Below are 27,525 nucleotides of genomic sequence, written 5' to 3'. Positions count from 1 at the left end.
AGACGCCTCACCCTTGGGCGTTTTACGCCATGTGGCAGTCCAGTCAGCAATGGGGCATTATGGGGCGTTTTTGTAAAATGGGTGTAGTGGGGATGTAGGCATTATGTTAAAAGGGGTGTAATATAATTTAAATAAAAAAAAACCTTCAAAAATTGTTATTGACCAACCAAAAAGAGATGCACAGTGATTGGCCAAAGAATTGGAACTTCGGCGTGGAAAAAAAGACGCCTCTTGCAATTTTTTTGGTGAAAAACGCCCAGGGGGCGGTTAAAGGGGCGTTGTTGGAGTAAAAAAAACTCCCAAATTCTTGTCCACTATGGGTGGTCTAAACGTTTGGTTGTGTGGTGTTAGGAGAGAGAGAGATAGAGAAGATGGAGAAGGTGTGAATGTAGGCCCATCTGTATTTTTTGTTTATTTATTTTAATATTTTGAGTAAATTACTTTTTGAGTACTTTTGTTTTAGTGGTTTTAACCATATAAGTTCAAAATCAAAATGTTTAACGTCCTGAGTCCTTGGACGCTTTTTTTTTATAACCTTTTGAGTCCTATTGAGTCGAATCTTTTAACTTTTTGAGTCCAATTTTTAAAATGAACAAAATTGGACTCAAAACCTTATAAAGTGAGCGGTTAGAGACTCAAGGCGTTAAACTTTTTGATTTTGGACTAATGTGGTTAAAACCACTAAAATACAGAGACTCAAAAAGTAATTTACTCTAATATTTTTATGTTCAGGGGTAATCTAGTAATTTTACATGCATTTAATTGAGAAATCTAACTTAAGTCAGTAATAAGGATAACCTGAGTGTGAAAATTGCAACCACTAAGATCAACTCTGTAATTACTGAAGCACTGGAACCACGTCTGCAATACTTGCAAACCACATGAACCAACCAAGTATTTAACTCTATTTTATATTTATATGTTATGCATTTCATGATTTTTTTTTATCCTAGATAATCTGTTCAGGGTTACACAATATCAACCAGAAAATCAAGAAACCTGTGCATGAACCTGAACATAAAGTTAAAAGACAGTCCACATAGATTCATCAAATTCAAACTCCTAAATCAACAAGTCTTTTTAGTCAAATGTTCGATCGCGAAATTAGAGATGCTTGGAAAGAATGCACTCAACGACACCTTGCGCTATGGGATGATAAGTTTCACGCGCTTCTGCAAAAACCCGTTGAGCAAATATCCTTTCTTCTTCTTTCCCCTGCACGAGTGCTGTGTATAACGGGCGAAGGTACTTCATTCGCCCTACTTCCTTTAATGTTTTCTCCACGACATTATAGTATTCATTGCATCTTGAACCAATTGCTAGTTGCAGGAATGCTACTTTCACCTCATAATCTTTTGATTCTGATAGCCTGTATCGGCAGTCCAGAGCTGTAACCTGCACCATCAAAATCTTATGATCAAAGAATCATGTAAAAAGAAACATAATAAATATCTTATAGAGCAATTTCATCAAAATTACGCAATGCTGAACACCATCTATCATACAAAGATCTTAGTTTTAAAAAGCGGGAATCGCTCGGTCCAGAAAACCGAGGCGGGAGGCGAAATCTTCATGTACGCGAGGCGTTTCTCTATGTACAACCAAATAAGCCATTTAATTAAAAGTAAAACCATTCATACTCTCTTCATCCGTTTGGTCATTTTACATATCAGCCGCAGACTATATTTGACCCATTTTGACCAGCATGTACATGTATAGAGATGCACAAATCGGGTTTTTTAGAACCTAAAACCGGGTAAAAACCGGGTCTGGGTTTGGTTAACAAAGTCAAGAACTTGGTAGGGTAGGAACCAGTTCCGGGTACTTCTAGTTTTTGACCGCTTTGGCCGGGTTTTTTCGGGGAGCCAATTTGGGTCCGGTTTTTGACCGGGTAGAGATGGAACCAGGTCCGGTGGTTCCACGTCGGGTCCAGTTCGGTTCCTTTTTCTACACACGGGTCTGGAACTGGTATGTACCCGCGGGTCAGATAGTGTGTAGGCACCGGTTCCGGATCGGGTCCAGAACCGGGTTTTGTGTGCACCTCTATACATGAAGTGTCGTCTTAAGGCCAGGTCCTCAATCTCATGCGCGCTTTTTAAAAAACCAAGACAGATGATGACAGCTGGCAACAAATGTATCTTATTTTATATAAAAAAATACAACAAAAGAACTAGACCTGTGAAGCTTCGACAGATTTTGGGAGATTTTCCAAATAAAGTTCCCATTCCTGTCCATGCCAGCTGGCGACTTCTTCCTCACTTGGCATCCTACCTTGTTTAAACTCTTGTGCAAGTGAAACAATCTTTGTATAAATATTAGAAACCGGCTCCATTGCATCAGGAGGGATACCAGTACCCTCGGTCCATGTTTTTAAATCAATATCATTCTCTATTCCAGGAACATTTGCTTTCAAGAAATCAAGAAACGTGTGCGTATCAATTGATTGGAACTTAAATGCAGTGATGTATTTCTTAAGGAACTCGTCAAAAGCTGCCCTTCCAATCTAAGCATCACATACAAATAAAAAAACAACAATATATAAGTATATAACATCATGAAAAGTATCAAAACTGAGATACACATACAATAGTTCAACTTGCATACAATAATACGAAAATAGAACTAACTCGTTAAATCATATAATTAGGCCTGTATACAAACCAAACGTTAATGAGCTGTTCGTGAACTTGTTCGACAGGAAGTTCGTTTATTTAATAAATGAACGAACATGAACACAATTATTTGTTCATTTAACTAAACGAACGAACATGAACACACGTTTTGTTCGTTCATTTATGTTCGCTTATTTACATTTGTTTATGTTCGTTCGTTTATGTTCGTTTCAATTTAAATACATAAGTAGGTATATTTATATAAATATTAAACATAAAGGGAACTTTCTACAACTTATATAAATATAACTAATCGGTAATTGGGCTTTCTGGTAATAAAATTCAGTTTTCCAATGGAATTCATCGTAATTAATCATTAATTTATATAAAAAAATTACTTTATGTTTGTTTATGTTTAGTCAATTATGTTCATTTGTGTCCATTTATATTTCTTCAATTATGTTCATTTGTGTTGTTTATTGTTTGTTAATTTATGTTCGTTTAAGTTTGTTAGGTTCTTTATGTTAGTTTATGTTCATGAAGTGTTCATTTAGGTTTCAAACGAACAAACATAAACGAACATGACCATTTTCTTAATAAACGAACATGAACAAAAACATGTGTTCGATCATATGTTCGTGTTCGGTTAAGGTTAAACATACAAACACGAACATACCTCTGTTCGTGTTCGTTTGGTTCATTTACAGGCCTAATCATATATATAGACACTGGTTACCTAAAATAGAAAGTTTGGGACAAAGTTAGTTCCATTTCTTTACAATTAGCCCTAGGAGTGGCAAAATGGGTGGGTTGGGTAGGTTTGGGTAATGGGTTAGAATGGGTATGGGTTAGGATGGGTTTATTAAAATATGGGTTAGAATGGGTTTAGGTCAAGATGGGTTTTTATCAAGATGGATTTAGGCAGGATAAAAATTTCTAAAAAATCATAAAAATTATAAAAAATCAAAAAAAAATAAAAAATCAAAAAAAATTCTAAAAAATCAAAAAATAATAAAAAATAATAAAAAATCCAAAAAATTCTAAAAAATTCAAAAAAATCAAAAAATAATAAAAAATCAAAAATATTTTAAAAAATTAAAAAAAAATCTAAAATATCAAAAAAATTCAAAAAAATCAACAAAATAATAAAAAATCCAAAAAAAATCATGAAGTGTCCATTTAGGTTTCAAAAGAACAAACATAAACCAACATGACCATTTTCTTAGTAAGCGAACACGAACATGACCATTTTCCTAATAAACAAACATGAACAAAAACATGTGTTCGATCATATGTTCGTGTTCGGTTAAGGTAAAACACACAAACACGAACATGCCTCTGTTCGTGTTCGTTTGGTTCATTTACAGGCCTATTCATATATAGACATTGGTTACCTAAAATAGAAAATGTGAGACAAAGTTAGTTCCATTTCGTTACAATTAGCCCTATGCAATAATATGATTACCTGTCGCTCGATGCGCCATAGAAACTGAAACCCTTTTTCGTATGGAACTTGAGAATAAACATCATCAGGGTCTACACCTTCTTGATTAGTCAACAGCTTTGTGAACTCCATGTTATCTTTGAATCTCTCCATTTCATCAACTAAACCTTTCCAACCGATTCCAATGTTTAAAGCCGCTATGTCTTCCCCTTGCACAGCCTCAACTATTCTCCTTTCTGCATACGTTGTAAATCCCTACAACAACAATACTCAACTAATTATTCCTCTCACATCTTAACTGAAATTTCCTAACATTGATTTACATGTAAACAAGTGTAACTAGGGCTGCAAACGAACCGAACGTTCAGCAGACAGTTCGTGAACTGTTCGGCGGGAAGTTCGTTTGTGTCCGTTGGTTTAACAAATGAACGAACACAAACAAGAACTTTCGTTCGTTTAGTTAAATGAACAAACATGAATAGAAACAGCGTTCATTCATTTATGTTCGTAAACATTCGGTAACATGTTCGTCTATGTTCGTTCCAATATGCGCGTTTGTGTTTGAAAGTTCATTAGGGTTTATATTTTTTATATCTTATTAATATACTTCAAAATTCCCACTAATACAATATTCAATAAATATTAGTGTCCTGTATACAACATACCTTTTAGCATATGTTCGTTGGTGTTCATCTATGTTCATTTTTGTTCATGAACGTTTGTTTGTCTTTGTTACCTAAAGCTAACAAACGAACACGAACATAAAATCGCGTACAGTAAGTGTTCATGAACAGTTCGTGAACACATTATTTCCTTAACAAACGAACACGAACAAGGCGTTGTTTGTGATTGTTCAGTTCGTTTGCAGCCCTACCGTAACACATCAAAAGATTTCAAAGATCAAAGTTACCTCATTCAACCAAAAGTGATCGTTAGTCTTGTTAGTGATCAAATTCCCAGTCCAGCTATGAGCAAGCTCATGAGCGACAACCTGGGCCCCACTGGCATCACCCTTAATAACAGTTGGAGTCAAAAACACCATCCTAGGATTCTCCATCCCACCATAAGGAAAACTGGGAGGCAAAACAAGCAAATCAAACCTCTCCCAATCATACTCCCCAAACAACCTCTCCCCAATCCGAATCATATCCTCCGTACCCGCAAACTCCTTCGCTGCACTATCCAAAACCGAGCCCACCGCCTCGGCAAACACCTTACTCCTAGGTCCAACTTCCCTACACCCAATCTCCCCAACCGCAAACGCAAACAAGTAAGGCGGAATCGGCTGTTCCATCACAAACTCCTCCACAATTCTCCCTTCAGCACACCACAACAACTCATCACACGCCAGCATTCCCTCCCCCTTAACCGGAGGGCGCCTTTCGACATGTTTCGCACTCATTACACCCGATAACTGATGCGGAACATTCAGCTTGGCATTATATCGAACACGTGATGTGGGTGTATCCTGACACGGGAAAATCGACCTCGCATGGATAGACTGACACTGGGTATACACAAAAGGGTACTTCTTATTGAACGTTTGAGGTGGGGTAAGCCATTGGAGTGCAGAACTTGAAGGTGACGTCACGAAAGTGATCAAGATTTTGGAACAATTTGTAACCGAAACAGTCAAAGGTTGGCCCTTTATGGGGTCAACGTCAGGGGATAGGGAAAAGGGGATCTGGGTGTTGTTTGTTGGGTCGATTACTGAGGTTATGGTGAGTGATCGAGTGTCGAGAAGAAGGTCGCCGGTGTGGGGGTGGGATAGGGTGAGTATGGCGGAGGATAAGATGGTGGAGGAGGAGAAATCGAAGTAGAGTGAGAGGGAGATGTGGGTGGTTAGTGGGTGGGTTGAATCGGTGAATGAGTGTGGATCGATTGGTGCCATTGTTGGGGTTTTAGGGTTTTCAGGTTAGTTGAAGATGAAATTGAGAGGAATGAGGGGTTTCTTATATTTTGATTTGAGGGTAGCGATTGGTTTTTGGTGGAGTATTTGATTCGCGAGTGGGAATTGCACTTTATTAATTTTATTTAGTTTTTTAATCGTTTTTTTAAGTCATTATAAATTGTACAATTAGCCTAATCTTCTTAAATTATTGATTCTATATTTGAAATGGGCCACCTCAACGTCCATATTCACTTCGGCAAGAATAACAAACCAATGAACCCCATTGTCACAGAGCTGGGTTGTCGCACCCACACGGAATGGAGATGTCTTTGTTGTCGCGTCATGTTACCACTTGTTGTATGCTTTTGCCAAAGCCACACCGTGTGGCCTTTGCGTATGTTGGTAACAATTATGTAAAAGCATATGTCGATTCTCTTTGAGTAAGAGTGTTAGGTTGCTTCTGTCTTAGTTTTTTGTGATAGATAATAGATCAAACAATTTGACGATGATAAAACCAAGATTAGGTATGCCGCCCATAACATTAAATAAGAATACGATACCCTGTAGTTTGTTTGTAGACATCATCAACGAGGAGGGGCCATCTCTAGGGCTTTATCTCAATATTAAGAAAACAGAGGTTTATTGGCCGACATGCGACGGCCAGAAAGTTCAGGACGGGCTTTTCCCGAGAGGGATCGGTAGACCAGAGAAGGGGGTTAAGCTCCTTGGTGGAGCTGTTAGTCAGGATCCTAGCTTTATTGGAGAGTTGGCAGGGCGGCGGGCCTCGGGGGCGGTTGACCTTATGAAACTTTTACCCTGCCTGAGGGATCCCCAATATGAACTCCTTCTGCTAAGGTCGTGCATGGGTGTTGCTAAGTTGCTTTTTTGGGCTCCGGACTTGTCAACCTCATTTGATGAAGGATGCGGTATCTCGGTTCGATGAGGGCCTTAGAAAGGCTATAGAAGACATAGTAGTGGGTGGCGGCCCCTTCTTTGGTGACCTCTAGTGGCGTCTAGCATCTTTGCCAATGCGTCTAGGTGGTTTGGGCCTCTTCTCAGCCCGAGATGTTGGGGCTTATGCCTTTGTGGCGTCTAGAGCTCAGTTTTGGGAACTACAGGATCATATCCTTCGAAACGGTGGGGTTGTCGGGCTTGACCCATACTATCAACAAGCGCTCGAACGCTTAAATGTCTCTCTCCCAGACTTGGATATTGGCGGTTTCTCTAACAAGGACACCGCCCCCTCGAAGCCACAAAAAACTTTGGCGAATGCACTTTTTAGCAAAATCGCTCAAAGCCTGGAGAAGCTTTTGATTTGTCACCCCGCCAGAAGGCGGTGTTTGAGTGTCTGAAGGGTCCCCATGCTCAGGAATTTTTGACCGTTATCCCGATTGAGGGGTTAGGACAATGCATGTCGGCAGTAGAATACAGAACCATTCTCAAATACCGGCTAATGATCCCTATGTACCCAGAAGATGAAACCTGCCCGATATGTCGTAAAGCTTGTATGGATAAATATGGGGAGCACACAGTTCACTGTAAAGAGCTCTCTGGGTTTAAATATCGGCATGACTGGGTGCGAGATGTTTTGGGGGACATCTTAAGAAGAGCTGTGATTTCTGCTAAGAAAGAGGCCCCTGTGAATTTCCTCACAGACCCTATGGAAGGGAGATCTACTCTGCGACCAGCGGATCTGCTCGTCTTTGGCTGGGCTGGGGGAAACATGCTTGTGTAGACCTCACGGGGGTTTCCCCTTTGGTTCGTTTAAGGGAAAATGGGTTTGTAGCTGGACTAGCAGCAAGAAAGGCAGAATCAAAGAAAGTGGATAAGCACGCTAAAGCTTGCGCAGAGAACCAACATGTCTTTATCCCTTTTGCCTTTGATACTTTTGGCTCCCTAGCGCCAGAAGCTATCAACTTCTTGACGAGGGTTCAACAGGTTATCCACAGCAATTGTTCGATCCTAAGGGGCAGGGGTTTGTGTTCGGGAGGTTGGGGTTTGCAATTCAGAAAGGGTTGGCGGTGCAGCTTGTTGCCCGTCTACCTTCTGTTTTGATGTAACTTAACAAGTTTTCTGGTTATATCAATCGTTTATTTAATATATATATATATATATATATATATATATATATATATATATATATATATATATATATATATATATATATATATATATATATATATATATATATATATATATATATATATACCTAATAATAATGACATTAAGGAAACCAATAAATACGGTCAATAGTAACTTAGAATTTTTCTTTTTAATCTTACACTGTAAATGTTATAGACCTTTGACCCTTTTAACTTTATATTTTGAGTAAATTACGTTTTTGACCTCTATGGTTATATCACTTTTATTATATTAGCCCAAAATAAAAATTTATAACATATATGACCCCATGGTCTCTATAACTAACCATTTTGGCCCTTAAGTCTAACCATTTTAGCCCTCATGGTCTCTATAACTAACCATTTTGGCCCCCATGATCTCTAGACTTAGGGGCCAAAATGGTTAGTTATAGAAACCATGGGAACAGATATGTTAAAAATTCTTATTTTTGGCTAATATAGTAAAAGTAATATAAACACATAGCCCAAAAACGTAATTTACTCTTATATTTTATTTGATGTCTCTTTATAACTTTATTCATTATTTTATTTAAGTTGAATACACAATTGTATTTAGTTTTGGCTTCGATAAATATGAAAGTTAGGTCATATATTATACATTGTTAGTTTCTCGTTAAAAAATCACATTTAAAATTCTAAATTGTTAGTTGGAATTTTCTTTTAAAAAGTTAGGTCATATATTATACATTCCCTTTCGTAAAACTATTCTGCTTTTAAATTTCTAAATTGTTAGCTGAAATTTTCTTTTTAAAAACTAGGTCATTTAAAAAAAAAATTAGGTCATATTTTAAAAAAGAGTGAATTACAAGTTTTGTCTTTTATCTTTATAACAAATTTCAGACTGCGTCCTTTGCCTTTAAAATTGACGAGTTTTATACTTAATGTTTTAAAATCTTGCATGGTTTGTCCTTTAACCCTAACCAAGTTAATTTTTAACAATTAAATGGGGAGCAAATTGGTCTTTTATCCTATGTATTTAAAAAATCATTTTAATTATTAAAACAAAAAAGACATATATACATATATCCCCCCCCCCCTCTCTCCACATTTCAATTATTAAAACAAAAAGTTGTTAATTTCAGCTAACAATTTAGAAATTTAAAAATCACATATAAAATTCTAAATTGTTAGCTGGAATTTTCTTTTAAATAGTTAGGTCATATATTATACATTCCCTTTCGTAAAACTACCGAGCTTTTAAATTTTTAAATTGTTAGCTGAAATTTTCTTTTTAAAAACTAGGTCATTTTAAAAAAAAAATTAGGTCATATTTTAAAAAAGAGTGAATTACAAGTTTTGTCTTTTATCTTTATACCAAATTTCAGTCGGTGTCCTTTGCCTTTAAAATTGACGAGTTTTATACTTAATGTTTTAAAATCTTGCATGGTTTGTCCTTTAACCCTAACCAAGTTAATTTTTAACGATTAAATAGGGAGCAAATTGGTCTTTTATCCTATGTATTTAAAAAGTCATTTTAATTATTAAAACAAAAAAGACATATATACATATATCTCCCCCCCCCTCTCCACATTTCAATTATTAAAACAAAAAATTGTTAATTTCAGCTAACAATTTAGAAATTTAAAATCACATTTAAAATTCTAAATTGTTAGTTGGTATTTTCTTTTAAATAGTTAGGTCACATATTATACATTCCCTTTCGTAAAACTACTGAGCTTTTAAATTTCTAAATTGTTAGCTGAAATTTTCTTTTTAAAAACTAGGTCATTTAAAAAAAATAGGTCATATTTTAAAAAAGAGTGAATTACAAGTTTTGTCTTTTATCTTTATACCAAATTTTACGCGGTGTCCTTTGCCTTTAAAATTGACGAGTTTTATACTTAATGTTTTAAAATCTTGCATGGTTTGTCCTTTAACCCTAACCCAGTTAATTTTTAACGATTAAATGGGGAGCAAATTGGTCGTTTATCCTATGTATTTAAAAAAATCATTTTAATTATTAAAACAAAAAAGACATATATACACAGGGGCGGACCCACCCTTAACGGGTCGAGGTCCCGGGACCCCTAATCTTTTTTCAAAAAGTAGTAGAGATGATATAGAAATTTTTTAAAGGACCCCATAAAAATATATTTATGAAACCCATAGTATCAAACTCAAGCTTGTTGGAGTGTTAAACTTCTTCCCGTTTAAACCAAAATTCATTGGTTCGAAACCCTTCACCTCCTTTTTTTCTTAATTTCCCAGTTTCCACTATTAATTAGCTTTAAACTTTTAATTCGTCCTACTTACCAACTAGAAATGGTCCATGTATATCCCACCGGAAAGTGTACAAACAATTAAGCATAGTGTAAACAATTATATTAGGAAGGTTTACAAAAAAAAAAAAAAAAACATATTGTTTAACATGAACAAGACTTATGTTTATTCGTGTTGTACCGCCACAACGTTAGATTTACTAGTTTTTTTCTTTTAAATTTAAAATAATGCGTCTCATGTTTTAGGAGTATATTATTTGCGTAGGCTACAAAATATGTGATTATTGCTAATGTTATTTTTTTGTCGTTGAACTTTCGGATCCAATGTCTACAATAGTATTGACATTACTCCATTTTTTTCTAAATTAATTAACAAAAATAAACAGGAACAATAACAAAATCGTGAAAAATAAGTTACAAATAATGTTTTTAAAATCAAACTTATTTGAATCATAAGGCACTTCTGATGGTATTATAGGTTTAAGAACTAATTGGTCGCCGCCCCTGACCTGAACGACAACCAACCTGAAAATTCTAACGTTACGGTGTGAAAAATCTGGACACCGAAAAAAGTGGACCCCATTAAAAAAAATCCTGGGTCCGCCACTGTATATACATATATCTCCCCCCCCCCCCCCTCCACAAGCTTGTGACCACTGACCACACCTTCAAGTTCAACAACCCATCTGAGTTTTTCCGTTTTAAACTCCAAAATACAAGAACATCCGCCTCTATCTCGTTATGGTTAAAGGACAAACCGTACAAGATTTTGAAAACGTTAAGTATAAAACTTATCAATTTTAAAGGCAAATGACACCGCTTAAAATTTTATATAAAGATAAAGGACAAAACTTATAATTCATAATTAGCTCATATATTAGACATTCCCTTTTTGTAAACCGAAAAAGGAATTACAATATCGGATGAAACCCTGATCTTTTAAAAAACTTATCAACTGATTTTACGACTATAATATAAACCGAAAAAGGAATTACAATATCGGATGAAACCGTGATGTTTGAAAAAACTTATCGACTGTTTATACGACTATAATATATATTGTTGGGAAATGTACGTTTTTACGACTATGATATATTTTGTTGGGAAATGTAAAATATTATAACTATTAGTTTGTTATTAGAAAAATGACGTTTAACTTTTAGAATTTTAGTTAGAATTTTCTTTTGAAAAGTTAGGTCATATATTATACATTCCCTTTTCGCAACTTACAATATGAAACCATGATCTTTTAAAACTTAATCATGATATTTATGACTAAGATATATTTTGCAATCTACATGCTATAACTTATTTTCTAAATAGACGTGAATGATTAAAAGAAATTTGTTGCTCAAAAAATTGTTTGTGCTTTTTTTAAGAAAACAAATCCTTTGTTTATATGTTATAATGACATTTCAATCGTAAAATTTATAGACTAGATAATTGTATCACATAACTTAAATAAGACATTATTGTTATATGCAATCCAACTAGGGATGGCAATCGAACCCGAACCCGATGGGTAAACCCGAAACCCGACACATTTGGGACGGGTTTGGGGTCGGTTAATCGGGTTTGGGATGGGTTTGGGAATAGTTTTTATTTTTTTCGCGGGTTTGGGACGGGTTTGGGATTTAGTGATATACCCGTTTACCCGACCCAATTACCCGATAAAGTGTACCCGTTTACCCGATTGTATACCCGATATAATTTCTTTTATATTATTAATATGTATATATATAATACATCCATTTTTACACATATAGGTATTATATTCCGTATACATTATTTGATATATATTTTAATAATAACAATACAAATGTAACTGGTTAGTAGTTACCCGATAGATACCCAATGGGTTATGAGATGAGTATATCCAACGAGTAATCTTTTTAAATTAACGGGTTTACCCGAAACCCGCGGGTATACCCGATACCCGATGGGTATTTACCCGCTAGAAACCCGACGGGTTTTGGGACGGGTTTGGGACAAGCTTATCTAATCGGGTTTGGGTTTGGGATTACCTAAACCCGTCCCAAACCCGACCCATTGCCATCCCTAATATCCAACAATTGTTTCCTTTTGCATATAGGGGGTGTTTTGTGTTGCGTTTTCAAAATAGATTACGCATTTTCTACATATATTTTGCGTTTTCAAAACTGCGTTTTGGAGGCAGATAATCACTTTTTCATCCAAACACTTTTTTAGGGGGTGTTTGGGATTGCTTTTTCAACCTGATTATCTGATTATTGTGTTTTGAAATCGCAAAAAATCTATTTTGAGTGTTTGGTAAAAAATTAATAAAAAGTGATTTTTTACGTTTTGTAGAGTTCAAAACGTGATAATCCATAAGTAGGTTATCCCTTACTGCAGGAGAACGTGATTCCACAAAATATAGCGCCATAACTGCCGCCAAAATTCTCCAGGAAGTTGACCTCTTCATCACAATCCTTTGATCGATCTTGCAGTTCGCTTCATCAAGAGAAGAGGTATGCTTCTTTATCATGATCTCCAATCATCCTCTTTACTTTCGATCACCACAACTATTTGTTAACTGTTTCTTTTCTTCAAATTAATAGTATAAATTCACTCTTTTTTTCTAACTATTTCTTCTCTTCTTGGTCGTGATATTCCAGCCATTCGTTTCCCACACAACAGATTGAAAGCGGTGCGTTAGGGTTTCTCGTCTCTTAATTTTCTCCTGTTATTACCTCTAGCATCTGCCGTTTTCCCTACGTAAGGTATTCATCTTATAAATTGTTTTTGTTTTCGGTTTGGTGCAATTGGTTTGATTTAATGAAATTGTTGTTGATTGTTCGTCGTTTGGACCAGGATAGGTTTAAGAGGCTGAGTTAACTTAGGGTTTGTTGTCGATTAATATAACAGATAGGTTACAATTAATGATTAATTGCATACAGTCTGTGAAGTTTAGTGTAGTTTACTGATAAGGGAAGTAGACATATCCCTTCATCACCCTGATCACATATGCTCCATGCATAAAAACATAGATAAACTAATATGACCACCTCAAGATGTTGCTGCTTGGTAAAAGCCAACCACCGCTCTTGTTTTAGAAGCTGAAAGGACATTTTCGGTACCGATTCGGTACCGACTTTTGAGATTTTCGGTGCCGGTACTTTCGGTTCCGGTACCGGTCGGTACCGAGCTGATCCCTACCTATAACGGCATAGCTGTTGTTGAGGTTGTTGGCTATTAGGCTTATCAAATACCATTATGAAACATTCCAACGACCCTACCATAGCAAGATTAGTGTTTGATGACATTAAGATAAAGGTTGTATTAGAGTTCTTTAAAGATTGCAGGACTATGAGTTATGATGGCAGTTTGTTGCTTGTTCTAGGATACATATGAAGTTCGAAACAACTCCAGTAATTCCAACCATTGATTTTGAACTTGTCAAGTGGACACTTAAAACACTGGCACACAATGAAAAAGTCAAAAAAAATTAAGATCATAGATTGTAACTGTAGATCAAAAAGTGCACATATAGGAAGTGTTAAGTAATATATTAGCAATGACTTACTTGAGCTTCTTTCTCATGGTGGCAAGATCACATACATGAGCCAAAAAACTGCCATTGAAATCCACTATATCTTCCTAAAAAAATTAAGCAAACAACTCTAACCATTAGAATTATAAACTAAAAGATCCCCTAAATGGTTAAACAAGTTGGCCTCACCAGTTTCACAATTAAAGCTTTCTATGTTGCTGGGCCAACTATTTGGGCTTATTACTCAGCTATGTGGCTGGGCCAGTAAACAATTAGCTGCAGTCAAAAGGTCCATGAAGTCAGATGTATTGAGTTTTGATTAGGATATAACTAGTAACCACACCATCTAGATCATTCTACTAATTACTAAATACTTGTTTAATACCACTTATTTAATGAGCTACGATGATCTTTTAGAAAAATACAAAACCTTTTTGATATTTAACATTTAATATTTAACTAATGTGCTCAACTAATAACATATAGTAATTTTCCAAAACCCTGTCATAACTATCATTAAGTCATGATGATACCCATGGAACCCATCATTCCGTCTCTAAAAGTGAAAGCCAGTAAAAACACACATCACTTCTTCAATTGAAAAGTAGGAAAATCATAGTTTGGTAATTAAGTTTCAAATCAAGGGCAAACGTTATACTGTAGATAACATCCTACAGCAATTGTTATATAGGAAATTGGTCTGTACATATCAAATACCATCTTTTAACTAGGTTTGTAACTGTTTAATGCATCATGTGTAAATTGCATTTAATGCATCATAGTAATCTCTTTTCTTTTTTCATTCATTTGCATATATTTATGCCATAGGTCTCTCTTCAATTAGCATTTCAACTCAAACCAAATTACTATCCGTCCGTACAATTAGCTAGGTTTCTGATTTTATTCATGTCGTCCACAACTTAACTTAAACAGGGAATGGATTTGAACCATGAAAATGCCACAAGTAAGCTTTCATCTACCAAGGCTAGTGCTCGAAAAACTGTTTGGGATTCTAGTACCCACATGATATTTGATGAGTTGTGTCTCGAGGAAGTAAAAAATGGTAATAGACCTGCGAGCCACTTCAATAAGGTTGGGTGGACGAACCTAGCAAATAATCTAAAAACTCGAACAGGAAAAGATTACACCAAACTGCAACTTAAAAACCATTGGGATTCAATGAAGAGGGATTGGAAGTTATACGATCGTTTGATGAGAATTGAATATGGGCTTGGATGGGATCCTGTGAAAAAGATGATAAACGCAACGAGTGAGTGGTGGGATGAAAAAATACAGGTAATGTTTGATCAAGTAGTTTCTTCACAATCTCATCGTAGTTTAGGTACTAACTTTTGTTTACTTCAATTTAAAGGCGGATCCAGAACTTGCAAAATTCAAGGACAAAAATTTAGAGATGTATCAAGAGTTTTACGAGCCATTGTTTCGAGATTGTGTTGCCACTGGGGATAAGTCTAAAACCCCTCATCAATTGCAAAATGAAATTAGTCAAAGTGATGTTCAAGACGATATTGGTGTTATGGATGTAGAAGGGAAGGCAGATAGCGATGAAGGGAATTTAGGTGATGATGCGGAAATATTATTTCCAGAAAGCAATTTGGTCAAGAGGAGGAAAATACAAAACAATGCTCATGGTCGTTCAAGCAGGGGAAAAAGTACAATAGCTTCCTCACTTGAAGCTAAACTTGACACGGTTATTGAAGCACTATCCTCACGAAGCACACCAAGTAATCAAATACCTACTCTATCAGAGTGTATGGATATTGTTTCAAACTTCCCGAGTTTTGAGCCAAGTTCGATAAATTATAACAAGGCACTACGAATCTTGATGAAAAAGGAGGCAAGGGAAAGCTTTATGTACCCGCCAACTACCATCGACAAGATTAGCTTTCTCTACTCACTTATAGACGAGTGATGGCTTGTTATATTTCTATTTAATTAATATTATTCTTTGGTCTTTGGATGTTCGTTTGTAGACATTTCTATGTGTGCCTTGTTTGAATAAATGACATTGTGTTTTTTACAAGAACTTTCAATACTATGTTTCAGCTATGTTTCATTTTGAATTATTTTAACTATTTATGTCTTTTTATTATGTACTTCAATAGGATGGAGATACCAAACCATGGTAAATATGTGAATTCCGATAGTGAAGACGAGAACAATGACTCAAATGAGGAAGATTGGTTAGATGATGAGAAACGGTTTTTACTACTATGCAGTTTAGTCGTCAAAGGGGTGATGGTAGTACATAATATGATGAATATCCCACATATCCCTTGTCGCACTTCCTGTCGTACAGGAAATATTTTTATTCAAGAAATACTCAATGGTCATCCTAGGCGTTGTTATGAAGATTTCAGGGTACATGATGTTTTCAAGAGCTTATGTTCGGATCTTAGAATGCACTACAACCTAAAGGAGACACGTAATGTATCTATTGAAGAGTCTGTTGGTATTTTTTTGTTGATATTAGCACATGGATGTGGAAATAGACTAGCTCAAGAAATTTTCAATCATTCAGGGGAAACTATTCATAGACATTTCCATCGTGTTTTAAGAGCGGTGCTTAAGCTTAGCGGAGACATCATCATGCCTAAAGCAAACTACAATAATGAAGTACCTCCACAACTCTTAAACAACTCTCGGTATTACCCCATGTTCAAGGTGTGTTCTATTTTTTTTACTTCAAATTTAAGAATTAATACTTTGTCTATAGTATTGTGAATTAGTAATTAGTGTTTTTGTATCTATAGGATTGCATTGGTGCTATTGATGGGACACATGTTAAGGCATCAGTTCGAGAGCATGAACAAGCAAAATATATTGGTAGAAAAGGATATGCAACCCAAAATATCATGGCAGCATGTGATTTTAATATGTGTTTTACATTTGCATGGGCGGGATGGGAAGGCACTGCACATGACACAAGAATATTTTTAGAAGCATTACGTAAGCCAGAGGTGAAATTTCCTCGTCCAACGGGTGGTTAGTATTATTTTATATATGTTTTATGCTATATTTTTACTTAACTCATTGCATTGAAGTACAAGGTCAATTTATACAGATAAGTACTATGTTGTTGATGCCGGGTACCCAAATACCAGAGGCTATCTTGCTCCTTATAAAGGAAATGATGTTCGTTATCATATACCTGATTTTCGTCGAGGTTAAACAGCTGCCCAACGCGCTCCGAAAGGACTAAAAGAGACATTTAACTACTATCACTCATCTTTAAGAAATGTGATCGAACGGACATTTGGAGTATGGAAGGCAAAGTGGGCAATATTAAAAGATATGCATGTTAATTACTCTTATGAAACACAGGTCGACATTGTGATAGCATCCATGGCAATTCACAACTACATTAGAATGAAAGGTCATTTTGATGAAGCATTTAACAAAGCACAACAAGAAACTTATCGTCCAACTCGAGATGTTGAAAGTGATATATCTATCAGAATTAATGGAACACAAGAAGACATAACTACACGTCGTAGGCAAGACGATCTGTATATGAGTTTGGTAAGAGAGAGAATTCCAAAAGATATTATGCAATCCAATTGAATGTTTATCTGTTGCAGTTGCGGTACTAATGCAAAATAGTGAATAATTTGTTTACTTACTTTGTACCGAAATCATATGGCGTAGCGATTGAACTGGAGTTTGTTGTTTTTGGCTTCTTGATATTATTTGTTTGATTTGATGGTTAATGTCTTTTTTTGTCATTTAACTTATTTATTTTTTAAAATATATATATATTTGCCAAACACTCAATAGTTGATTATCTGATTATTGTGATATCAAACAGCATAATCAAATCCAAACACTATCTTTCTGCAGCACGTTTTGTTACAGCTGATTATCTGATTCTGATTATTCAAAACACATAATCTATTTTGAAAAAGCAATCACAAACACCCCCTAAATGCAATTTACACATGATGCATTAAACAGTTACAAACCTAGTTAAAAGATGGTATTTGATATGTACAGACCAATTTCCTATATAACAATTGCTGTAGGATGTTATCTACACTATAACGTTTGCCCTTGATTTGAAACTTAATTACCAAACTATGATTTTCCTACTTTTCAATTGAAGAAGTGATGTGTGTTTTTACTGGCTTTCACTTTTAGAGACGGAATGATGGGTTCCATGGGTATCATCATGACTTAATGATAGTTATGACAGGGTTTTGGAAAATTACTATATGTTATTAGTTGAGCACATTAGTTAAATATTAAATGTTAAATATCAAAAAGGTTTTGTATTTTTCTAAAAGATCATCGTAGCTCATTAAATAAGTGGTATTAAACAAGTATTTAGTAATTAGTAGAATGATCTAGATTGTGTGGTTACTAGTTATATCCTAATCAAAACTCAATACATCTGACTTCATGGACCTTTTGACTGCAGCTAATTGTTTACTGGCCCAGCCACATAGCTGAGTAATAAGCCCAAATAGTTGGCCCAGCAACATAGAAAGCTTTAATTGTGAAACTGGTGAGGCCAACTTGTTTAACCATTTAGGGGATCTTTTAGTTTATAATTCTAATGGTTAGAGTTGTTTGCTTAATTTTTTTAGGAAGCTATAGTGGATTTCAATGGCAGTTTTTTGGCTCATGTATGTGATCTTGCCACCATGAGAAAGAAGCTCAAGTAAGTCATTGCTAATATATTACTTAACACTTCCTATATGTGCACTTTTTGATCTACAGTTACAATCTATGATCTTAATTTTTTTTGACTTTTTCATTGTGTGCCAGTGTTTTAGGTGTCCACTTGACAAGTTCAAAATCAATGGTTGGAATTACTGGAGTTGTTTCGAACTTCATATGTATCCTAGAACAAGCAACAAACTGCCATCATAACTCATAGTCCTGCAATCTTTGAAGAACTCTAATACAACCTTTCTCTTAATGTCATCAAACACTAATCTTGCTATGGTAGGGTCGTTGGAATGTTTCATAATGGTATTTGATAAGCCTAATAGCCAACAACCTCAACAACAGCTATGCCGTTATAGGTAGGGATCAGCTCGGTACCGACCGGTACCGAAACCGAAAGTACCGGCACCGAAAATCTCAAAAGTCGGTACCGAATCGGTACCGAAAATGTCCTTTCAGCTTCTGAAACAAGAGCGGTGGTTGGCTTTTACCAAGCAGCAACATCTTGAGGTGGTCATATTAGTTTATCTACGTTTTTATGCATGGAGCATATGTGATCAGGGTGATGAAGGGATATGTCTACTTCCCTTATCAGTAAACTACACTAAACTTGACAGACTGTATGCAATTAATCATTAATTGTAACCTATCTGTTATATTAATCGACAACAAACCCTAAGTTAACTCAGCCTCTTAAACCTATCCTGGTCCAAACGACGAACAATCAACAACAATTTCATTAAATCAAACCAATTGCACCAAACCGAAAACAAAAACAATTTATAAGATGAATACCTTACGTAGGGAAAACGGCAGATGCTAGAGGTAATAACAGGAGAAAATTAAGAGACGAGAAACCCTAACGCACCGCTTTCAATCTGTTGTGTGGGAAACGAATGGCTGGAATATCACGACCAAGAAGAGAAGAAATAGTTAGAAAAAAAGAGTGAATTTATACTATTAATTTGAAGAAAAGAAACAGTTAACAAATAGTTGTGGTGATCGAAAGTAAAGAGGATGATTGGAGATCATGATAAAGAAGCATACCTCTTCTCTTGATGAAGCGAACTGCAAGATCGATCAAAGGATTGTGATGAAGAGGTCAACTTCCTAGAGAATTTTGGCGGCAGTTATGGCGCTATATTTTGTGGAATCACGTTCTCCTGCAGTAAGGGATAACCTACTTATGGATTATCACGTTTTGAACTCTACAAAACGTAAAAAATCACTTTTTATTAATTTTTTACCAAACACTCAAAATAGATTTTTTGCGATTTCAAAACACAATAATCAGATAATCAGGTTGAAAAAGCAATCCCAAACACCCCCTTAATGCATCATAGTAATCTCTCTTCTTTTTTCATTCATTTGCATATATTTATGCCATAGGTCTCTCTTCAATTAGCATTTCAACTCAAACCAAATTACTATCCGTCCGTACAATTAGCTAGGTTTCTGATTTTATTCATGTCGTCCACAACTTAACTTAAACAGGGAATGGATTTGAACCATGAAAATGCCACAAGTAAGCTTTCATCTACCAAGGCTAGTGCTCGAAAAACTGTTTGGGATTCTAGTACCCACATGATATTTGATGAGTTGTGTCTCGAGGAAGTAAAAAATGGTATTAGACCTGCGAGCCACTTCAATAAGGTTGGGTGGACGAACCTAGCAAATAATCTAAAAACTCGAACAGGAAAAGATTACACCAAACTGCAACTTAAAAACCATTGGGATTCAATGAAGAGGGATTGGAAGTTATACGATCGTTTGATGAGAATTGAATCTGGGCTTGGATGGGATCCTGTGAAAAAGACGATAAACTCAACGAGTGAGTAGTGGGATGAAAAAATACAGGTAATATTTGATTAAGTAGTTTCTTCACAATCTCATCGTAGTTTAGGTACTATGTTTCAGCTATGTTTCATTTTGAATAAATGACATTGTGTTTTTTACAAGAACTTTCAATACTATGTTTCAGCTATGTTTCATTTTGAATAAATGACATTGTGTTTTTTACAAGAACTTTCAATACTATGTTTCAGCTATGTTTCATTTTGAATTATTTTAACTATTTATGTCTTTTTATTATGTACTTCAATAGGATGGAGATACCAAACTATGGTAAATATGTGAATTCCGATAGTGAAGACGAGAACAACGACTCAAATGAGGAAGATTGGTTAGATGATGAGAAACGGTTTTTACTACTATGCGGTTTAGTCGTCAAAGGGGTGATGGTAGTACATAATATGATGAATATCCCACGTATCCCTTGTCGCACTTCCTGTCGTACAGGAAATATTTTTATTCAAGAAATACTCAATGGTCATCCTAGGCGTTGTTTTGAAGATTTCAGGGTACATGTTGATGTTTACAAGAGCTTATGTTCGGATCTTAGAATGCACTACAACCTAAAGGAGACACGTAATGTATCTATTGAAGAGTTTGTTGGTATTTTTTTGTTGATATTAGCACATGGATGTGGAAATAGACTAGCTCAAGAAATTTTCAATCATTCAGGGGAAACTATTCATAGACATTTCCATCATGTTTTAAGAGCGGTGCTTAAGCTTAGCGGAGACATCATCATGCCTAAAGCAAACTACAATAATGAAGTACCTCCACAACTCTTAAACAACTCTCGGTATTACCCCATGTTCAAGGTGTGTTCTATTTTTTTTACTTCAAATTTAAGAATTAATACTTTGTCTATAGTATTGTGAATTAGTAATTAGTGTTTTTGTATCTATAGGATTGCATTGGTGCTATTGATGGGACACATGTTAAGGCATCAGTTCGAGAGCATGAACAAGCAAAATATATTGGTAGAAAAGGATATGCAACCCAAAATATCATGGCAGCATGTGATTTTAATATGTGTTTTACATTTGCATGGGCGGGATGGGAAGGCACTGCACATGACACAAGAATATTTTTAGAAGCATTACGTAAGCCAGAGGTGAAATTTCCTCGTCCAACGGGTGGTTAGTATTATTTTATATATGTTTTATGCTATATTTTTACTTAACTCATTGCATTGAAGTACAAGGTCAATTTATACAGATAAGTACTATGTTGTTGATGCCGGGTACCCAAATACCAGAGGCTATCTTGCTCCTTATAAAGGAAATGATGTTCGTTATCATATACCTGATTTTCGTCGAGGTCAAACAGCTGCCCAACGCGCTCCGAAAGGACTAAAAGAGACATTTAACTACTATCACTCATCTTTAAGAAATGTGATCGAACGGACATTTGGAGTATGGAAGGCAAGGTGGGCAATATTAAAAGATATGCATGTTAATTACTCTTATGAAACACAGGTCGACATTGTGATAGCATCCATGGCAATTCACAACTACATTAGAATGAAAGGTCATTTTGATGAAGCATTTAACAAAGCACAACAAGAAATTTATCGTCCAACTCGAGATGTTGAAAATGATACATCTATCAGAATTAATGGAACACAAGAAGACATAACTACACGTCGTAGGCAAGACGATCTATATATGAGTTTGTAAGAGAGAGAATTGCAAAAGATATTATGCAATCCAATTGAATGTTTATCTGTTGCAGTTGCGGTACTAATGCAAAATAGTGAATAATTTGTTTACTTACTTTGTACCGAAATCATATGGCGTAGCGATTGAACTGGAGTTTGTTGTTTTTGGCTTCTTGATATTATTTGTTTGATTTGATGGTTAATGTCTTTTTTTGTCATTTCACTTATTTATTTTTTAAAATATATATATATTTGCCAAACACTCAATAGTTGATTATCTGATTATTGTGATATCAAACAGCATAATCAAATCTAAACACTATCTTTCTGCAGCACGTTTTGTTACAGCTGATTATCTGATTCTGATTATTCAAAACGCATAATCTATTTTGAAAAAGCAATCCCAAACACCCCCTTAGATTATTTAGGTTATACAAACGCAATAATCAAATAATCACTTCAAAACGTAATCACAAACACCCTCATAATAATGCAACTTTTGTGATCAAATACATCATTTTTCTTTCGTTCACAATGTAGGCGATGAAGTTTCACAAGATGTTCCATAATACGACATGTACATGTCATATTACCTTTATTTTTGTGAAGTCTAATGGTCAATAAAGTTCCTCAAATAGATATTGGGATAGTTAACTTCACAATGAACATGTCCACGTCTACTACTCGATCCTTAATTTTACATGTCACAATTTCTGTAAGGGAATTGAAATATTGAACAGAACCTTTTAGATCTGTTTTGTATCTTTACATCAAAAAGCTGTTAATTTGCATGAACATGAACAATCATGATGTCAACTCATACTTTTTTTTTTTAAATTCACTAATGCTGCTATTGCGCGCATGAGCATATATAAAGTCTAAAAAATTAACATTATTCTCTAACTTTCCTCATATATAATCTTATCTCTAAATAATAAGAATAGGTTCCAAACATAATTGAGTTGTACCAATTCATTGGTTTGAAGTATTACATTCTTAGATGGATTCATTTATAAAAAACTTAAAAGGTATCACAAGTTTCTTTAAATTATGCTTTTTTTTTCTCTAACTCGTTCCAAATAAAAAAGTAAATGAAATAATCATGTATAATGTGTTGTGTTGTGTTGTGTTATACATGATTTTGGAAGTCGGTAATAAACATCACTTATACTTGTTGCAATTAGATGCATTATATCGCACCTTGATCATTTATTCAAGATCATTTTCAGGAAAAAAACATGCTAACATCTAAAACATAACACATAATTGTTGATAGTAATTTTAATGGCACAAAGTTACATATTGAAAGTTTTAGTGTTATAGCCATAGTTATCAAAAGCGACCTAGGCGTGTGCCTAGGCGCTCAGGTGAGGAGAGGCGCAAACAAAACGCCTCTTGGCAGTCCAGTCGCGCCCTGGCAAGCTTTCGACCATATTCCGGTCAAATTTTGGTCGGATTCTACAAATTTCGGCCACATTCCGGTTTTAACAGCTCTGAACGTCTAAAATTGGTCTGAAACATTCAAAAGAGGCCTGAAATAGCCTAAATTGAAGTTGTCGGAGTTGCAGGTTGTTAGTGAGGGAAAGGAGGAGAACAAGCAGGTTGTTAGTAAGGGAGGAGGGAAAGGAGGAGAACAAAAATGTAAAGGGAAAGGGTAAGAGTAAACTTTTATATTTAAATTAGGTGAGTCTTGCATTTGTGTTTTGTGGATTACTATACACTTTCAGCTTTTGTTTTTTTATACTGTAACATTTGTCACAAATGCAGTTTGCTTTATAATTTCTATATAATTTGGTTTAACTTTTTTTATTTCTAAATATCTTTTCTTTATTGATTATGTAAAATAAACATTGTTTTCTTATCTGAATTCTGATTTGTTTTGTATTCTCTTTTGTTTTACATGTTGTTTACTATTGTCATTTTTTTAATTAGTTACACATTAATCTTGTATTGTTGTAGATAAGAATCATATTGGTTACAAACTATTGTTTATACAACCTAAAACATGCCTAAACCCATATAAATGTTTTACAATAGCTTTTTTTTATTTTATTTGAAGAATAATATTATATATTATTTTTCTAATACATAATATATTTTTTCATTTAAGTACGTTTTTTTCCTAGACCCTCGCGTTTTTTTTGCGCTTTGCGGGCCTAGGCCACAAGCGAGGCCATACGCCTTGAGAGCGCTTGGCACCTTTGATAACTATGGTTATAGCTAGTAACTAGTATATACCAATGGGGTGGTAGTCCATTGGCAAACACAAAACCTCCTGGGTTTAAGAGTGGAAGGTCTTAGGTTCAAGTCTCACAGACGACAGAAGTTAAAAAAAAAGCCGTTCAAAAAGTTAGCAACAAGTATACAAGCGTATGTGGCTAATTAATTTATACTGAACAAAACTTAGATGCATAATCTTCTGGAATAATAATTGGACCCGTTGCTGAATGGATTAATGTATAGGTCTGGGGTCCCCTACTTCACCATCAATTCTTTAGATACGGGAAAGATGCCACACCACGTGTATCTACATCAATTCTTTCATCTGTTGGACTCGAGTTAGATTTAGAGAAGTCAAGGCTTCTAAAACACCCTGATCTCTTTTTCAGTTTGCTCCGCCCCACATACCTAGACCCACTAAGACAGCTGCCCGTCAAGCCCAATTTTTTAAACGATTCGACAACGATCCTTGTCACCTTCCTAGATAATGAAACCTGCGGCATCTGAAGTTCCCAATGTACGTCCTGCCTGTTGCATCGAAACTCATCGTTCAACATACTATTATTGCTTTTTTTTTTTGGAACCAACCTAGTATTTTCTAGTATCTTGGAGTGCCAAAAGGCAACCCATTGTTTCTCGTTCAAGTTGTGAGCCTGAATACAGGCCTATGACTGGCATTAACGTTGCTAAAATTATCTGGCTTACGCATTTGTTCCATGATTTAAATTCCGTAACAAATTTTGTGTCCATAACATCTTGTTATTTTGTAAATTAGATTGTGCATTGTGCTGAACATTGCATTTGGTTTGCAATTCTTTTCAAATGTATCCTGAGTTTGATTCTATTCGTCATCATTGTTCTTAAAACCCAATAAATTAATCAGATTTACAGGTAATATATATCAGCAAAAATGATTGAAATAGTAACACATGATCATTGTTACTTACAGTTAAGTTTTTACATATAAATATAGAGGGATCATAGAAATGATTTGCAATACACTTGAACTAGTAGCTACAGACTAAAGGTGGATTTTGTTGGCCCGAACTGGATCTTGATCTCTAGATGAGCGTGATAACTTTGAATAACAATAACTTGTAATAACCGAATGAATGTAATGTATGTACAAATCGAATGAGTAAGTTAAGTTACAAATGAATCTACATGAACCTATTTATAGTTTTCTACGGGTACGAGTGAATGGTTGCGTCTCTTCGTGAAAGGACACGTCTCTTGGATGTATGGTTGTGATTGAATCTTGAAGAGGTATGTCGAATCTAATCCACTTGATCAACAGTCGCGTCTTTTCCCTTTTGCCTTGGTACCCGATTGGAAATGGTGTGTGTGTGGAGACACACCTTTTCGGTTATGATGGTAGTTTCCATCTTCCATGTTGTCAACTTTGGTCCTTGTACTTTATAACCGCTTAAGTAATATATATATATTATACCTATCTAACTAACTATGGGATGTTAAGAGATTAACTGGTTTCATTCACCCCCTTAATCTCGAACATCCATGACTTGCTTCAAATCTTGAATTCCGAGCAGTTCCCTCATTGTAGCAAACTTGATCCTTGCTAGTGCCTACGTTAGTATATCTGCTCGTTGTAGTTCTCCACTTATGTGTTCCACAGTGATATCTTCGTTTTCCACACATTCTCTTATGAAGTGATAGCGTGTGTCAATGTGCTTGCTTCTTCCGTGAAAGACTGGATTTCTCATGAGTGCTATTGCTGAAACATTATCTACTCTGAGTGTTATCTTTTCTTCCTTCCAGCCTGTAATTTCACTTAACAATCTTTTAAGCCATAGTGCTTGACATGCTGCTGCAGTGGCTGCCATGAATTCTGATTCGCATGATGATAGTGCCACTGTTTGTTGCTTCTGTGTACACCAGGTTATAGGTGATTCTCCAAAGTAGAATACCAGACCAGTTGTTCCTTTTCCTTTGTCTGTATTTCCAAAACTACTGTCGCTATAACCTGTGATCTTACATCCTCCTTGTCGTTTGTAGATGATTCCATGCTCTTTTGTTCCTTTGATGTAACGTAGTATTTGTTTTACTGCCTTCAGGTGTTGTTCCTTTGGTTCTTGCATGAATCTACTCAGTAGACTGACTGGGTAACATAGATCTGGTCTTGTATGCAATAAGTACCTGAGAGAACCTATCAGGCTTCTGTAATGTGTTGCATCTACTAGATCTCCTTCTTCAGTCTTTGTCAATTGAGTTCCTGGAGTCATGGGTGTCTTTGTGTCATTGCAGGATAACATATCGGCGTCTTTGAGTATCTTGTTGATATATCCTGTCTGCTTGATGCCAATCTCACCCCCCTGTTTGAATTACTTCTATTCCCAGATAGTATGCTAGCAATCCTAGATCGCTCATATCAAATTTGTTCTTCATTTGAGATTTGAAGATGTCTATCTCCTTTTTTGATGTTCATGTGACTATCAAGTCATCAACATAGACTCCAACTATTAGCGTAGAAGCTTCACTTGTTCTTGTATAGATTGCGTTCTCTAAAGTGCACTTCTTGAAGTTAAGTGACTTTAGGGTTTGATCTAACTTCGTATTCCAAGCTCTTGGTGCTTGTCTCAATCCATACAGTGCTTTTGATAGTCTGTAAACCTTTCCTTCATCTCCTGGCTTTATGAATCCTTCTGGTTGCGATACATAGACTTCCTCCTTGAGGTCTCCGTGCAAGAATGCAGATTTCACATCTAGATGATGTACCTCCCAACCTTGATATGCTTCTAAAGCCAACATTAGTCGTAGTGTTTCCATACGTGCTACTGGTGCAAAGACTTCGTCAAAGTCTATTCCGTGTTGCTGAACGTAACCTTTTGCGACTAGCCTTGCTTTGTGTCTGACAATGTTTCCGTTTGCATCTTTCTTTGTCTTGAATACCCACTTTAAACCTATTGCCTTGTGATCCCTTGGCAATTCCGTCAAGCTCCAAGTGTTATTCTTGTTTATCGAGTCTAACTCAGCCTTCATTGCTTCAATCCATTTTTTGTCACTAGATGCTTCCTTGTAATTCCTTGGTTCTTCTTCAGCGAGTAATAATTCATGTGGATCTATTTGAATTTCTTCTGTTTCTTCATATAGGTCTTCGAGGCTTTTTAGTCTTACTGGAGTGTTGCTAATACTTTCTGTTGTACTTTCAGAGGTAGATGGACTTCCACTTGATAAACTGCTTGAACTTCCTGCTGAGTTCTGATTGTACGAATATGCTGGCGGGGTTACATAGGAGTCTTGTTCTTCTGTCTGATCTACTCCTGAATCGT

At 35.5% G+C, this 27,525-nt stretch overlaps 5 protein-coding genes across 5 annotated transcripts; 3 read left to right on the top strand and 2 right to left on the bottom strand.

Moving 5' to 3' along the window:
- Window positions 1-895: 895 nt before the first annotated feature.
- Window positions 896-6,184, bottom strand: LOC110894763 (leucine aminopeptidase). The gene is made up of 4 exons (XM_022141999.2): window positions 4,967-6,184; window positions 4,078-4,311; window positions 2,177-2,503; window positions 896-1,395 (listed from the first exon to the last, which is right to left on the bottom strand). The coding sequence occupies exons 1-4, from the start codon at window positions 5,945-5,947 to the stop codon at window positions 1,105-1,107; spliced, it is 1,833 nt and encodes a 610-aa protein (XP_021997691.1). The 5' UTR covers window positions 5,948-6,184; the 3' UTR covers window positions 896-1,104.
- An 8,611-nt stretch (window positions 6,185-14,795) lies between these two features.
- On the top strand, window positions 14,796-15,759 carry LOC110894762 (L10-interacting MYB domain-containing protein-like). The gene is made up of 2 exons (XM_022141998.2): window positions 14,796-15,114; window positions 15,191-15,759. Exons 1-2 carry the CDS (start codon window positions 14,842-14,844, stop codon window positions 15,749-15,751), a joined length of 834 nt encoding a protein of 277 aa, XP_021997690.2. The 5' UTR covers window positions 14,796-14,841; the 3' UTR covers window positions 15,752-15,759.
- Window positions 15,760-15,945: 186 nt separating this feature from the next.
- LOC110892772 lies at window positions 15,946-17,010 on the top strand. Its single transcript, XM_022139920.2, has 3 exons — window positions 15,946-16,503; window positions 16,593-16,824; window positions 16,904-17,010. Exons 1-3 carry the CDS (start codon window positions 15,946-15,948, stop codon window positions 17,008-17,010), a joined length of 897 nt encoding a protein of 298 aa, XP_021995612.2.
- Window positions 17,011-17,184: 174 nt separating this feature from the next.
- On the top strand, window positions 17,185-22,034 carry LOC110892771. Its single transcript, XM_022139919.1, has 7 exons — window positions 17,185-17,361; window positions 18,426-18,499; window positions 18,607-18,677; window positions 18,791-18,866; window positions 20,612-21,173; window positions 21,263-21,494; window positions 21,574-22,034. Exons 1-7 carry the CDS (start codon window positions 17,185-17,187, stop codon window positions 22,032-22,034), a joined length of 1,653 nt encoding a protein of 550 aa, XP_021995611.1.
- A 3,787-nt stretch (window positions 22,035-25,821) lies between these two features.
- On the bottom strand, window positions 25,822-26,478 carry LOC118480938 (secreted RxLR effector protein 161-like). Its single transcript, XM_035975948.1, has one exon. It carries the CDS (start codon window positions 26,476-26,478, stop codon window positions 25,822-25,824), a length of 657 nt encoding a protein of 218 aa, XP_035831841.1.
- Window positions 26,479-27,525: the final 1,047 nt, after the last annotated feature.

Source organism: Helianthus annuus, chromosome 8 (genome assembly GCF_002127325.2).
Source record: "Helianthus annuus cultivar XRQ/B chromosome 8, HanXRQr2.0-SUNRISE, whole genome shotgun sequence".
Lineage (NCBI taxonomy): Eukaryota > Viridiplantae > Streptophyta > Magnoliopsida > Asterales > Asteraceae > Helianthus > Helianthus annuus.
Note: the sequence above shows the minus strand (reverse complement) of the source record. Positions and strands in the feature narration are given on the sequence as shown.

Coding starts and splice junctions, on each gene's coding strand:
- LOC110892771 (XM_022139919.1), top strand. CDS start 17,185: ATGGCAATTCACAACTACATTAGAATGAAAGGTCATTTTGATGAAGCA. Junction 18,678..18,790: donor AGTTGTTTCGAACTTCATAT/GTATCCTAGAAC, acceptor TTGCTATGGTAG/GGTCGTTGGAATGTTTCATA. Junction 18,867..20,611: donor CAACAGCTATGCCGTTATAG/GTAGGGATCAGC, acceptor GTACTTCAATAG/GATGGAGATACCAAACTATG.
- LOC110894762 (XM_022141998.2), top strand. CDS start 14,842: ATGATATTTGATGAGTTGTGTCTCGAGGAAGTAAAAAATGGTAATAGA. Junction 15,115..15,190: donor GGTGGGATGAAAAAATACAG/GTAATGTTTGAT, acceptor TTCAATTTAAAG/GCGGATCCAGAACTTGCAAA.
- LOC110894763 (XM_022141999.2), bottom strand. CDS start 5,947: ATGGCACCAATCGATCCACACTCATTCACCGATTCAACCCACCCACTA. Junction 2,504..4,077: donor TATGGCGCATCGAGCGACAG/GTAATCATATTA, acceptor TGTGATGCTTAG/ATTGGAAGGGCAGCTTTTGA. Junction 1,396..2,176: donor AATCTGTCGAAGCTTCACAG/GTCTAGTTCTTT, acceptor TTGATGGTGCAG/GTTACAGCTCTGGACTGCCG.
- LOC110892772 (XM_022139920.2), top strand. CDS start 15,946: ATGGAGATACCAAACCATGGTAAATATGTGAATTCCGATAGTGAAGAC. Junction 16,504..16,592: donor GGTATTACCCCATGTTCAAG/GTGTGTTCTATT, acceptor TTGTATCTATAG/GATTGCATTGGTGCTATTGA. Junction 16,825..16,903: donor ATTTCCTCGTCCAACGGGTG/GTTAGTATTATT, acceptor CAATTTATACAG/ATAAGTACTATGTTGTTGAT.
- LOC118480938 (XM_035975948.1), bottom strand. CDS start 26,478: ATGACTCCAGGAACTCAATTGACAAAGACTGAAGAAGGAGATCTAGTA.